This window comes from Pteropus medius, unplaced genomic scaffold (assembly GCF_902729225.1).
Source record: "Pteropus medius unplaced genomic scaffold, Ma_sr-lr_union100, whole genome shotgun sequence".
NCBI classification, from domain to species: domain Eukaryota; kingdom Metazoa; phylum Chordata; class Mammalia; order Chiroptera; family Pteropodidae; genus Pteropus; species Pteropus medius.
This window is the reverse complement of record NW_024354500.1, coordinates 13,783,519-13,797,750: the sequence shown is the minus strand read 5'-3', so window position 1 is coordinate 13,797,750 and position 14,232 is coordinate 13,783,519. Positions and strand designations below refer to the sequence as shown.

The following is a 14,232-nucleotide window of genomic DNA, read 5'->3' as shown; positions in this document are numbered from 1 at the left end:
AATTATGTCCAGATGTGTACAAATATTTATGGTAACAGTCACAGCAATCGAAATAATCAATGCAAAGAAAAACAATTACTAAACAAATAGGGCATTGTTTGGATACAGTAGGATAGTCCATGGCTTTCTGCTCAATTCCTCTGCTTTGTGGCTGCATTTTTTAAATCTCAAACAATCAGAAAAATTTATGAAATTGGAAGGTGGTTACCAAGAACTGGTATGCATAATTAGCATTATTTTCAAGAGCAAAGACTCTTCTTAAAAAAAATTAAAGGAGAGAATTTTATTCTGGCCCACTTATCAAAACATGGCATAATACTTGACAATTACAAGGTATAAATAATAACAAAAAGTTACTTTTGAAAAACACCTGTGTAAGAAACCGTAATTTACTAATCACTATAGCATTGACATGAATTAGAAAAATAGTGGTAAAGTATACAAGAGGAATAATATTTATTTTATTTACAAGGAATCTTGGAGTTCATATACATTTACATATTTTTTCTACAGTAAATCTAGTTCCCAGGGATTTATAGTTCAGAGTCTGGGAACTTTGAATTTTAGCATAAAGACAATGCTTTGTGTAACGTTTGCTGGCTTTACCACCACTCCCTCTTCCAGAACTCTGGAGAAAATACTCTTCCTGAAAGCCACTTTAGACTCTTCTTTCTTAGTCACCTCTTCCCCACATGCCACTAATTTCACCACTCCCTGCCACCACATGCAAAACAGCTATCAACTGTGTGTCTCCTCAGTGTCTCTCAAATCTGTTTTTGAAACCAGGATTATTGCAGCAAACCTTTGCTAGTTTCCCTTTCTCCATTTTTGACATATTTAATCTGTCTTTGAAACAGCTACCTGAGTAATGTGTCTATAATAATAAAATGCATTGACTGGTTACCATATGCCAGGCATTTAACATCCATCAGGTCATTTAATTCTCATAGTAATATTGTTATTCTATTTTGTTAAATAAGAAAATTATGGGTGAGAGAAGCCAAGTTGCCCAAAGGTCACACAACAGTAAGAGGCAAAGCCGGAAGTTAAACCTTCAAGGGTCTGAAATCCAGTTTGCCTTTCTATTACACTTTGCTGCTTCTTTAAGCCAATCAGATTGTGTTACAATTAGTGATAATTTTGATGTTCCTATTATTCATGAAATTGTCGATATGGGAAGGCAATGATTTTATTAGCATGCTCTGGTAATGCTGAGTAAAACAGTAAGGAAAAACTATGTAATGTAGTTTTTTTATGGCTGTTTTATGGTACTGACTGTTAATTAAGCCCATTATGAAACCAGAAGTGTTTCAATGATGCAGAGAGACAATGAATGGTTGACTTGTAGGTTAGAGGTATGTGAGTGGTAGAGAGCTTTAGATCTTTAATTAACTATGGTTGCTTAATTCAGTTGATTGAAGCACCATATGAATGAAATCACATTTATGGATTCAATTCCTGTGTGGGCCAGTTTATTTAGTCATGCTTACACTGTTAACCTCAGCCCACCTCCATGCTAATGCATACTGTTAGCTGCAAGCAAAGTACAGTATGAGTGGAAAAGTGCAAATCCCTTATGACACTTGGAAAAAATTACCCAACATGCATGTCCTATTGATACTGGCAGGGAAACAGGACACATTATTAATCTTTGATTGTTTTCAGTTTTCCTGAAAAATTCATTATGTCACAAAATGCCACAAATCATATACAAATTTGAATTCGATTTAAAAGTTGCCTTAAGTGCATTTTAACAAATCAAACATTGCGATTAATAGATTTAGTTGAAAATAGAAAATAAACTACATTTGACTCTTGAACAACATAGATTTGAACTCTGCATGTCCACTTAAACATGCTTTTTTTTTTTTCAATAAATGTGTATGGTACTGTAAGTGTATTTTTTTTCTTGTGATTTTCTTAATGAAATTTTCTTTTCTTAGCTTCCTTTACTGTAAGAATAATGTCTATAACACATATAACTTACAAAATATGCGTTAATTGACTGTTTATGTTATCGGTAAAGCTTCTGGTTAGTAGTAGGCTATATTTGTAGTTAAGTTTTGGGGGAGTCAGAAGTTATACACAGATTTTTAACTGCGTAAGAGGTCATTACCCCCAACCCTAGCATTGTTCAAGGGTTAGTGTATACTGATAGACTCAGTTTTATGAAGAAAAATACATTCAGTTATTTAGATAGGAATGGTTGATAGCTACTTGACTGTTTTTACTTGAGGTGTTCGTTTATTTCTCTTTCTTAAATTCTTTTTATCTGAGGTGAATGATGCTGATCTATGTTGCTAGGTTCATTTTTATATATTTGATAAAGGCTGTCATAAGTGGAGAAAAATAAAGGAAACTCAAGTTAGTATTTTTCACTCTTTTTTTTCAACCAAAGTAATAAATAGCCCATATTAATAAATTACCACCATTTCTGAGGTGTGATAACTTAAACATTTATTTAATGTCTGTTTATGATACTGTTGCTCTAATATCATCACTCTGTACCACTGTTGTGAAAGAATTGTTCTTTCTTTGTAAGATTATCTAATATAGGGGAATGGGTATAATTGTTTAATATATATTTATTGAGTTTCTATAAAATAAATACATATTTATTGGGACCTACTCCCTGGGCATACGATTGTGAGCCAAAAAAAGACATGGTCTTTTCCTCATGGAAGCTTAGATTATAGTGGGGATGATAGACATCGATCAAATAATAATGTCTTAAAGAAATATTTATTGAATATAGCTAAGTACCAGGCAGTTTTGTAGGCACTGAGGATACAGAGAAAAAAAGGACATACAAAAATCTCTTGCTTTATTGAGGTTACAGTCTTATGAGCAGAAAGAGTTTATCAACAAGCCAAAAAGTAAAATATATATATATGATGTTCGATGATGATAAGTGCCATAGGTAAAAACAAAGCAGGATGGTAATATAAAGAGTGGTGGGATATATGGGTGCAATTTTAAATAAAGTGGTTGGTAAGGCTCTGCTGAAAATGTGACATTTGAGCAAAGAATAGGAGATGAGGGCAAAGGTCATATTTCTATGGGAAGAGAGAAGAATAAAGTTAAAGTTCTCAGGCAGGAGGTCCTTGGTGTATTCTCAGACTATCAAAGAGGCCAGAGAGGTCAAGGAAGAGTGAGCAAAGCAACAACTAGTATGAAATGAAGTCACAGATGTAACAGGAGGCCAAGGCACGTATGGCCTAAGTAAGACGTGTATAGAGGGAGATGGGGAGCTGTTGAAGGTTTTTGTGATCTGCTCTAGGTTTTAATAAAAGATTATTCTGGGTTCTAGGTTGAGAGTAGGCTGCAGAGAGGCAAGAGAGAAACAGGGAGAAATGTCTCTGATTCAGAAAAGATGTGAGGGTGGATTGGACCAGGATGGCAGTGGTGGGGATTGTGAGAATTGGTTGGTTTCTATATATATTTTCTATTATTCCCAGTAAGTGGAGTATGTCATTGATTCTATTTTGGGGCAAAAGATTAAGTTCATATACCATGTTGAAATATTTCTTAGCATAGTTTTTATGTTTGAATGTTAGAAAAAAGAATCTGTAAATTACGAGCAGATAAGTCACATTTTATCCTCTCATTGAAAACCATCCAATGCATTCTAACTCTATTTACACTAAATTCTAAACCTTAAAATGACTTGGAAGGCCAATCCAATCTATTACTGTGCTGTCCAGTATGTTAGCTACTAGCCACATGTGGCTATCAAGCACTTGAAACGAGGCTAGTCCAAAATGAGATGTGTTGTATGTATAAGATCAACAACAAATTTACAATCTTAGGAAATAATGTAAAATATGTTATTAATAATTTTGTAAATAGCGATTACAGATTGAAAGGATATAATCTAAGAATTATAGTAAAAATATAGTGTTAATATTAATTTTACCTACTTTTTTTTTTACTTTTTAAAAGTGTGACTACAAGGACATTTAACGTTACAAGTCTGGCTGACAGTTTTGGCTCACATTATATTTCTATTGGAGAATGGTGCTTGCATTTTCTTTATCTGGCTTTATCTCAAACTATTCTCCTTATTCACTGCCTCAGTCGCACTGGATTTCTTTGATATTCTTGAACTTGCCAGGCTCATTTCTGCCTTAGGGTCTTTGTATTTTTTTATTCTCCTTTCCTGAAATGTTATTCCCTTAGACTTTCCCTTATCTTTCTCTATTATTCATATCTCAGCTCAAATATCCCTTCTAAGATAAGCATTTGCTGGCTATTCCAACTAAAGATCTGTTCACTCTAAATCTCATTTCATTAAAAACTTTTTATATAATTTATTCCTGGATGAAATATCTTTACTTATTTATGGCCAGTCGCCCTCTAGAATGGGTGATATGGGGAAGCTGAGATCTTAATTATTTTTTTGACCACTATGCCTCCAGAACAGTGTTTGGCATATATTAGTTACTTGTTAAATGAAAAAATAATTAAGCACTATGCATTAGAAGAATTTAGTGCCGTAAGGTAATACAGAAATATGTAGATTTGACATGGTCTAGGAAAATCAGGAAGTCTTACTAAGAAGTAAATTTTGATTTGAGAAGTAGAGAATGAGTAAAAGTTAACTAGAGAATTATAGTAATTTTCCAGAGAGGGAAGAGCACCCCAGATAGAAGGAATAGAATTAAGAGAAAACTCACTAATGAGTAAGTGATCTGACAAAAAGTAAAAAATAAGTACCTGATGAAAGTTAAAAATTAAAAAAGTTCAGTATGGTTAGGGGAGAAAAGTAAGGAGGCATGTTACATTCAGGGCCTCACAATATCTATGTGACATGTGGTTTCTTATCTAAGACAAAGTAAGTTGTATTATTGTCATTTTAAAGATTAGAGAAGTGAGGTATAGCAAAATTAAGAAACTCACGTAAGGCGAGTTTCTCAACAGGATCAACTCTTTGAAATATGGGTTTTCATAGTGATTAAAACAATTATAACTTTTATTAGCAGTTGAGAGCGCATGTTCATATAGCAATGTAAAAATATTTTAACGAGTGTTTGGTAAATTCCAACAGGCTTTTACCATTAGCATAGTTTGTGTTGCACAATTAAGTTGCAATTACATCTCTCATTTTGGATAACATTCATTGGTTAATGATAAAGTGACAAAAGCTCATGCCTTTAAAAAAAAAAATAGGGTAAGAGAAGAGATTCTAACCATGGACCGTCTGACTGCAAAACTATAACTCCCTAATATTTTATATTGTCTCTAACTCCCACAAAGTTAACATTTATGAAAAATATACACACTAAGTTTTGGAGTTTTGGGTCTTTGGCTCTTCAACAATCAGTGTATTTGGTTGCAAGCAACCAAAACAGCTCTCTAAATAAGATGGAAAAGGAATTTTGTGGGAAGTAAATTGGATAGCTCATGAAAGCAATGGGCACTGGAGCACCAAGCTTAAAAAAAAAATGGCAAGCACCAAGGGAGGCCAATAGCACTCAAGACCATTCTACAGCAATGCTTAGGACATCACCACTTGTGCTGTTACATTGAAGAGCAGCTTCTATGACTCAACTCTGCCTATTCCTGGGTACTTGCTGCCCTGTGGATATACTTTCAACTGTGCTAACCTCATAATGAGTAATCTAAAACTTTTTCTGAGACTTTAGGTCATAACCTCCATATTTCAAATCCTCTCTAGAAGTACCCGATTGGCTAGACCTATTTGGATCTGAAAGAAGCCACTTTGGTTTTCTTGTTGGTGGCCGAAGCCTCGATTCCCATTTGTTTTAGAATTCACAACAGATGGAAAGGGTGTTGCTTGCTGAACTTTAAAAATGACAAACATTTACCACAGTTCACAGTTTGAGATTCAGATAAAAGGGCATCTGGACAACCCCAAATGATAGATGTTTACTACAACATATTTTTACTTGCATCAATATTTAGAGTTTTAAAAAGTTTAAGTTATTGTCTTTTCTTTGTATTTTATGCCACTTTGTTGAAAATAAAGTATTTCTGAATCTGTGAATTTATGAATTGAATGTGGATTTTTTACATTTAAGTAATATTTGCACTGGCATTTTTCTAGTTATTTATTTCCTCAATAAAAATATTTTTTAAAATGAACATTCAACACTGTTTTTATGAAAGGTTTCTTTCAATATTTTGATATAAAATTCTTTTTAAGATATGCAATAATCACTTCCTCTCCAACATTAGGTTAGAGATTTTAAGTTCAAACATATTTTTCTAATCAATTACCAATAAATAATTTTAATGCTTAATAATTAAATTGATGAGGTATCCAGCTTTTATTTTAAGTGAGAATAGATGATTTATTAAATTTTGGTGTGGTATTTATAAGTTCAAATATAACATAGGGTTGGTTATATTTAGCTCACAACCTTGGAAAATTAAAATGATAATGATCTTATTTTTAAGGAAAGCATCTTTTACTACATTTGATACATTTTTCACTTCTCATACCATCAAAAATGGTGGTGAACAAAATGATATAACTGTTCGATGATTTTATTAGAACACCTTATGTATTGATTTATTGTAACAATTTAATTGATATTTAATGTGAAAATGTATTTAAAAGTCCCAAGTTCTATTTGTCTATTTCTGTTGTAACTATAGTACCATATAGTCATCGAATAGATTTTAAAATGATTTCATTTATTTTTCTTTTATAAATGTAGTATATACTCAGTATAGAAATTTAGAAAATACAGAAAAGCAATGAGACAAATTAAATAATCAGTTATGTTCCCACTTTCCATATATAACCACTATTGACATTTTGATGTATTGCTTTTCAGTTTTTTTCCTATGTCTGCCTCTATGTACATGTGTGCATGCATGCACATGTGCGTATATGATTGTGCACATTACCTAACAACTTGCTTTTTTTTCCCCCAGAGGATATGCTTGTGAAACAAGAAAGGGGCCTTGGATTACAGACATATTTAAAAGGTATGTCATGAATGCTGACTTTTTTCATTTTAGAAGCTAATTTTTGTTTGGCTTTGCCTGGTGTAAGAATATACAAGTGAAACTTATTACAGGGCCTTTCTGGCAAGACCCATCCCTAGGGTCATTCAGAGGCTGTGCTCCTCAGTAATAGCTTTTCTGCTTCCTGGAAATCCTCAGATCCTTCTCTGTGATACCAGATCTCTGCTTCTTGTAACACCACACCTCACCACTGCCAATACAGTCTGTTGTAATGAACTTTTTTTCCTTGTGTTCTTCAGGATTCTTAATCTCCACTGTCTTTTTCCTGAATCAAATATATTCAATTTTGGCTTCAAGTTAATTTTCCATCTGCTTTATCCCAATGATTTCTGAGTTTATTCAGTAGTGAGAGCATTGGATTGTTCTATTTCATTCTTGATCACACTTTAGGAGGACATTATCTAAACGTTCTGGGCCTCAAGTTTCTCATAATTAAAATGAGAATTTAGGGTGTATACTCTCTAAAGTATTTTCCAGAGCTAACATGGAATGTCTATATGTCTATAAAATGAGTGTGGAAGAGTGGAAAGGGCCTGGGCCATGCATCAAAGAAAGCTAGGTGCAAATCTTGGAGCTCTGTGACTTTCGCTTTGAAGCTTTCTGTTTTCAGACTTGTATTTTCCTTTTCATTTGTTTTTCATTTTGCTCCTTTGAATAAATTCCACTGCCCTGTCTTTGAGTTTGCTGATCCTTTCTTCCATTTCTTCTAGTGTGATTGAATTATTCAGTGCAGTTATTGCATTTTTCACCTCTATGTTTTCTGTTTGGTACATTCTTATATTTTTTCTTTGTTGAAATTCTCATTTTATTGATGCATTGTTATCCTGACCTCAGTGAACATCTTTAAGATAATTACTTTGAACTCTTTGTTAGGTAAACCACTTACCTTCATTTGATTAAGGCCTGTTTCTGGGGTCTTGTCTTAATCTTTTGTTTGGAACATATCCCTTTGTTTCTTCTTCTTCTTTTTTTTTTTTTTTTGACTCTGTGCTGATTTCTGTGTATTAGATAAAACAGAGGCCCCTCCCAGTCTGGACAGGGTCACCTCTGTAGAAGATAAACCTTGTCCTTCACCCTGACTCTAGTTCTTTGGCGTCTCTCAAACCTTTGTGATTATCCATGCCTTCTTTGTTCTTAGTGGCTCCCAGTTGTTGAGGGCGTGCCAAGACCCGTCAGTGCCCCAAGGGGAAGATCTCAGTTCGCCTAATTGGAAGTAGGCTAATTGGAAGCTGGACCTTCAGACAGCAGCTGAGAAAGAATATAGTTAAACCCCTTCCAGGGAAAAACTAGAAAATGGACATTTCTGTCTGTTTTCTCTGCACTGAGCCCTGGGAAGATAGCCTGTTAAGAACTGTTTCTTTGTTCTGTGGGACCTGCAAACACAAGCCTCACTGGCCATCAGAGCCAGGCCATCAACGGGTACATCCTCTGGGTGACGGTCACAAAAGCTGGGGCATTAGACATGTGTACAAGCTTCTTTCCAGCAGATTTTGGTGACCTGGCATGGGGCAGAGGGATCACAGAGATGGCTTCTGTGGGCCTCCCTGGTTCCTAGGGAAGGTGGTAATCAACTCCTAGATGTGTGCAAAATTAAAAGTCTCTCCTTTAGGGAGCAGCTCTTAAAGTATTCAAGTAGACCCTTTTAAGGGAAAGATTGGGAGTTGGGCATTTATTTTCTTCTCTCTCTGAGCTGAGTTCTGGGGGGATAGGCAGGATATGTCCTCTAGTGCCTGTTAAGAACTGTTTCTTTGTTTACCATAGTCTCGTCATCTCACAGATGCAAGCTTCATTGCCATTTAGAGCTAGGTGTTTGGGGAATCGTCCCTCAGATGGAAGTCTTAAAAGTTGGGGTACTAGATGTTGGTGCCAAACCCTTCACTCCTCAAGAAGCAGCTGGAGATTGCGAGTCCCTCTCAATTGCATGTTACTGTGCCAGGGGTGGGCTTTATGGCAACAGTGTGTCTGAACCTTTCCCACCCATTTTGATGTGGGGTTTTTCCTGTTCACCCAATGCATAGGAGTCACTTAGCTGGTTTCTGGATTTCTTTTAGGGGGAATTGTTTCATGAGTAGCTGTGGATTCCATGCGCCTGTGGGAGGAGGTGAGTTCAGGAGCCTCCTAGGTCACCATCTTAGACCAGAATTCCTGAAGCTTGTATTTTCTTATATATTAAAAGGGGTAAAGAAGTGATTGTGTTTGGCTACATGTAACAGAACTCTGACTGCAATGGCTTGAACAAACAAGAGGTTGACTTTTCTCATTTATTGAGAAGAAAATAGGCATTTCAGAGCTTGTGTGTCTGCTTCATCATGTTGTCATTATCCTGGGCTACTTCTAATTGTCTGCTCCATCGTCTTTAGTGTATGGTTTTCATCTTTACGAGTGCACCACCAAGCATAGTATCCATATTCTCGGCAAGAAGGGAAGGATGGAATTCAAAAGGGGCATGAATTTTCATAAGAAAAACTAGTCTCACCAAAGTGACTTCTACTTCCATCTCATTGGACAGAGCTGTGACACAAAGTTATTCACAGCTACAAGGGAATCTAGGACAGGAGTCCCCAACCCCTGTTAGGAACCAGGACACACAGCAGGAGGTGAGCTGTGGGCAAACGAGTGAAGCTCCATGTGTATTTGCAGCCGTTCCCCAGTGCTAGCATCACCGCCTCAGCTCCACCTCAGATCATCAAGCATCACCTCAGATTCTTATAGGAGTACCATATCCTGGTGCCAAAAAGATTGGAGACCGCTGATCTAGAACATAATATTTTTGAATGTGTTGACAACCTGAATAAAATGTGAGTTCTGCTAGTAAGGAAAAAGGTGGGAATAGATAATGAGTAGGCAATATCAATGTCTGCAGCTAGGAAAACTTAAATAAATTCCTCTGGTTGGTGGGAGGTCATATGAAATGACACACATGTGATACAGGATACATCTTGAGTGTTTGAATAATGACTTCCCTATTTTGTGGTTATTATTATTTCATGCTGAAGCAACTATTTGTGATGATCATGAAAATGATGCTTGTATGGTAATGTTACATTTAAAATATATAAAATCTATCTAAAGAATGTAAAGGGTGTCCGTTTCCTCCATTTTGCATAAATTCTGTTTTGTTTTCGAATATAGCTTGAGTCCGCTATCTCATTTTTATTTGGCCTATTAGAGATTTAAAAATTAAGAAGATGCGAGTAAATTGAAAACATATGTGTTTAACTCTTATAAACGTAAAAAATCTAAATAAAATAGTAAAAAAAGTAAATGGTAAAGCCAGATTAACTTTGGGAAATGTTTAAGACTTTGGGGAGTCTTAATATAGGAGAAAATCCTGTCAGTTAGAGAAAGTGACTACTTATATAGTGTGTGTGGTTCAAGAGGAAATTGGAAAACATATTTTCTTTGGAAATGCTTCCTTGCCCAAAATGATTCCCACTATTCCTTTTGTTAGTCTGCCACCTGCCTGAAATGCCCATGATTAGAATCATTATGAGAATATAGTTCTATAAGTATCCTCCTAAAATGTGTTATCTGAGAAAAAAATTCTGACTGCAACATTAGCAATACATATTTTTAAAAAATTGTATCAGCAATTGTAGTTTACAGGCTGCTGTGAAACTTGGTAAAGACAAGGTCCATCTTTTGGTTAGGAAAAAGAAGATCTGAAATTTAAGAGAACATCAGCAGTATGAGGAAATTAAGAGCAACCAAAATAAGGCAGGTGAGGATTAGAAAGTACAAACACCATGGAAGACTTAGGCCTGTTTCTTCTTTTAGTGCACCAATGTGCAATACCAACACTGAAACACTTCATTATCATCACCTAGATATCACAGAGTAGAAATAATCCTTGACTTAAATTCCACTCAAGGACTCTGATATTTGACAGGAAATACTTATAGTGACATTTCAGATATGATTAGTAATACCTCGGAACTCCTTAGAGCCTTAATCCATGCGTTCCCTCCACCTCTGTCACTGCTCACTGCCATTAAGCACTGTGGAGGTGGGGATGTTTTACAGTTTATAATGTCTTCGTGATCATCAGAATGGTACCGTTTAGACTACCTGAATGTTCACATTTGAGAAATTTCTTAAGGTTGGTTGAAATAGAAAGAAATAGCTTCTTTCTCCTAGACTGTCAAATGTTTTTCTTGCAGTCCAGTGTGCTGCATAAGCATTAATTTGCATGGCCAGGAGAGCAGGAGGAATATTGAGTGGTCATGTAATTCATTAGACTAAATTGCATTTAACTTTTTTAAATCAATTTCCTTGAAAGGTTTAGATTAGATCCCTAATCCATTTGTTTTTCTTAGTCTTTGAAAATTCCCCCTTATGTTTATTTAGCAAACACTTATTGTTACTTATAAAATGTCTTCACAGGCATTTTAAATATTGACAGATTTAATCCTTATAAACGCAGTGAGTTAGGTATTCTTATTATTACTGCTTATCAGTGGAGGAAACTGCCACAGAGAGGATGAGCAACTTGCCTGAGGTCATGCAGCTAGCCAGTAGGAGAGCCATCCTTCAAACCTAGCAGTCTGGCTCCAGGGCCCATGCTTTAACCTAGTGTTCTGGGCCTTGAGGAACATGCTGCCAGACTGATTCACAACCTATTTTTCTTAGTTGTCTGGCGTTTTAATGTAGAATATTTTGGTAGTATTTCACCTGTAGCCCATCTTGTTTTTACACAATAGATCAACAACCGTGACATTAAATTGATCAGGTGTCAGATTTTATTCATCTAAGTAGCAATATTTTCACTTCACTTTCCAAAGGTAGATAAAGATATAGAATTTCTTCCTTTATTCCCATAATTATATCATTTCCTCATATAACTTCCCACCAAATAATCTCCACCAAAAACATTAAACATTTGGATACATAAGTGAAAATCTAAAAAAAGCTTGTAATGCAGACAGTAAGCTACTCCATATAGTTAGTGTGTCATTGGTGTCATGGTGCTAGAGTCTTACTGTGCAAAAAATAATTTTAGAAACCTTCCTAATGTCAGAGGACACTCAGTTTTTATTTTCGGTGAATTGGCCATTTCTATAACCTATTACACATTATTCTTAGGACAACTAGAGGGACCCAAGAGAGCTGAATGAGTCAGGAATGAGAATAAAAAAATAGAGATTTGAAAAAATTATACATATATATATATTTGTATAATTTATATATATATATATGTGTATATATATATATAAATTATACAAATATATATATATATGTATGTATAGGCTTTAGCCAAATAGAACCATACTTTGATTTTTGGGGATACCTATGTGAAAAAGGATGATGAGTTTTCATTCTATGTGAAGATGAACCCCCATTTGTGTTTAAAGGTCCAGTGGTGTTGGAGCTGATGCTTACCAGCTCACAAGAGCACTAAATGTTTGCAATTTTTCTTCCTTCTGCATTCAGTGACTCATGTCGTAGCTTGAAATTAGCTATGGTGAGAGTATTTACATCACGGAAATCAGGAAACAGTGGAAATCAGGGCCTTTTCTTTTACCCCAGAGGCAGTTGTCAAACATTGATGAACACACCACTGGGTGCTTGGAAACATAATTAACGCGTAATAGTTAAAAATTTTCCTCTAATAATTTAAAAGAAACAAACAGACAATAAAAATAAATAGAACCTCTGACTTTGCTTTGCTTATTTTTGTGCTATGTTTTTGTGATTGAAAGCCTGTGTTAGGAAAAGATAATCAGTCCTAAGAACACCAAATTCACCACTGAACCTTGTAACCAGACCTTTTAAAACACAATCTGTTGGCCTTGGAAAGCTTTGTCAGGAAGAGAGTCCTCACTGGGTTTTCATTTCCATGTTCCACCAGACATTCACAAAGAAAAATTACTTCCTACTGAGTATCCATTAGCCCCCAGCACTGATGCTAATGAGCAAACTGCAAGTGAGCTGGAGAGCAAATGGATATGAGTCACCAAATACACTTAGCTGGCGCTTCCTGCTCTGCCTCCTGCGTCACTGCAGACACTTGTTCCTTAGCAGCCCGGGTGAAAGTCACAGTCCTGCAGTCAAATGTTGGTGGGGGAACTGCTGATCCGAAGGATGCACTAATTTGTACTCGTGAAATCATCAGTGCACATACCTCCCCATATTTGGGGTTTGTATCTAGGTTGAAATACTCTTAAATGAATAATATTAAGCTAAGAGCACAGACCCTTTTAAAATATATTGCTTTATCAAGAACAGAAAGCCAAATAAATAGGATTGAGACCAAGCCGGGTTTTTTTTCTGTGCAAATATAAAGAAACTAAGAGGCAAATAATGCCAAGTACCACTAAGCAGCCAAGAGTAGGGAAACAGTAACCACTGCTCCAAAGGAGGCTTCTATGGTGGGATTTTGTTTGTTTACTTTTGTTTTGTGCCTTCCTAATTGCTGATGCTGCAAGTAAAAGAAAGGAAGGAGAAGTTTGTAGCTCTAGGGCTTTCCTAGGAATACTTCCCAGTGTTGACTAGGCAACAAGTAGCAGATGGAAAAAAGAAAGATTTCTGATTAGCTTCTGGTGACACACTTTGTGTACATGGGCTACTAACGGGAGCTAATGGTGATTTCAAGTTTATCTTTATGGACAAACAATGTGGATGCCTTGGTGAGTGGTTACTAAGTATTCACTAAGGGACATTTTTAAGAATAATGTTTGTCAACCAGGAGGAGGTAAGCATAACGAGGCAAAATTTTGTTTCAGTGGGAACTCTTGTAATGCTTGAATCTAATTTATTTGTTTATATTTTTCTTGATTCCAAAAATTATTTAAGCCATTCTGAAAGAATACATGATACAACCGAGTAAGCAAATTGAGCAAAAGAGAAAATAAACATGAAAAAATAACATCATAACATATGAGTGAGGTTAGTTCACAGTTTGTGTGAGTGAGGTTTCCTTTACATGAACTAGAAGTGGGCCATAGATTTAGCTATGAGCCTTTAGAAAATCAAGGTAGGGAAGACAATATGATGAATTATTGAGTCAATGTTTATAGGATGAAAACAAACCAGTTGCTCAGACAAAGCACTGCTATTCTACACTGAGTAGTAAAAAAAATTGACTGAAAAGGTCAGTAAACATTTACAAATTGGGAGGTGCACTGAGTAGTAATAAGTACTAGGTCTGATGGACATCACCTTTAATTAGTTTCCTGAAGAACATTACATTTAAAAATATAACAACCACCATTTTAGTACTAAAATGCCAAAAGTTAT

The 14,232-nt window shown here is 35.5% G+C and overlaps 1 protein-coding gene across 1 annotated transcript in view; it reads left to right on the top strand.

Annotated features, from left to right (window-relative positions):
- The window catches only part of LOC120594938 (uncharacterized), a 236,289-nt gene that overhangs the window by 81,706 nt on the left and 140,351 nt on the right, over positions 1-14,232 (top strand). The window contains exons 6-7 of the mRNA XM_039853154.1: positions 6,904-6,957; positions 9,048-9,097. Coding sequence (XP_039709088.1) covers positions 6,904-6,957; positions 9,048-9,097 — 104 coding nt within the window. The remainder of the gene's footprint in view (positions 1-6,903; positions 6,958-9,047; positions 9,098-14,232) is intronic.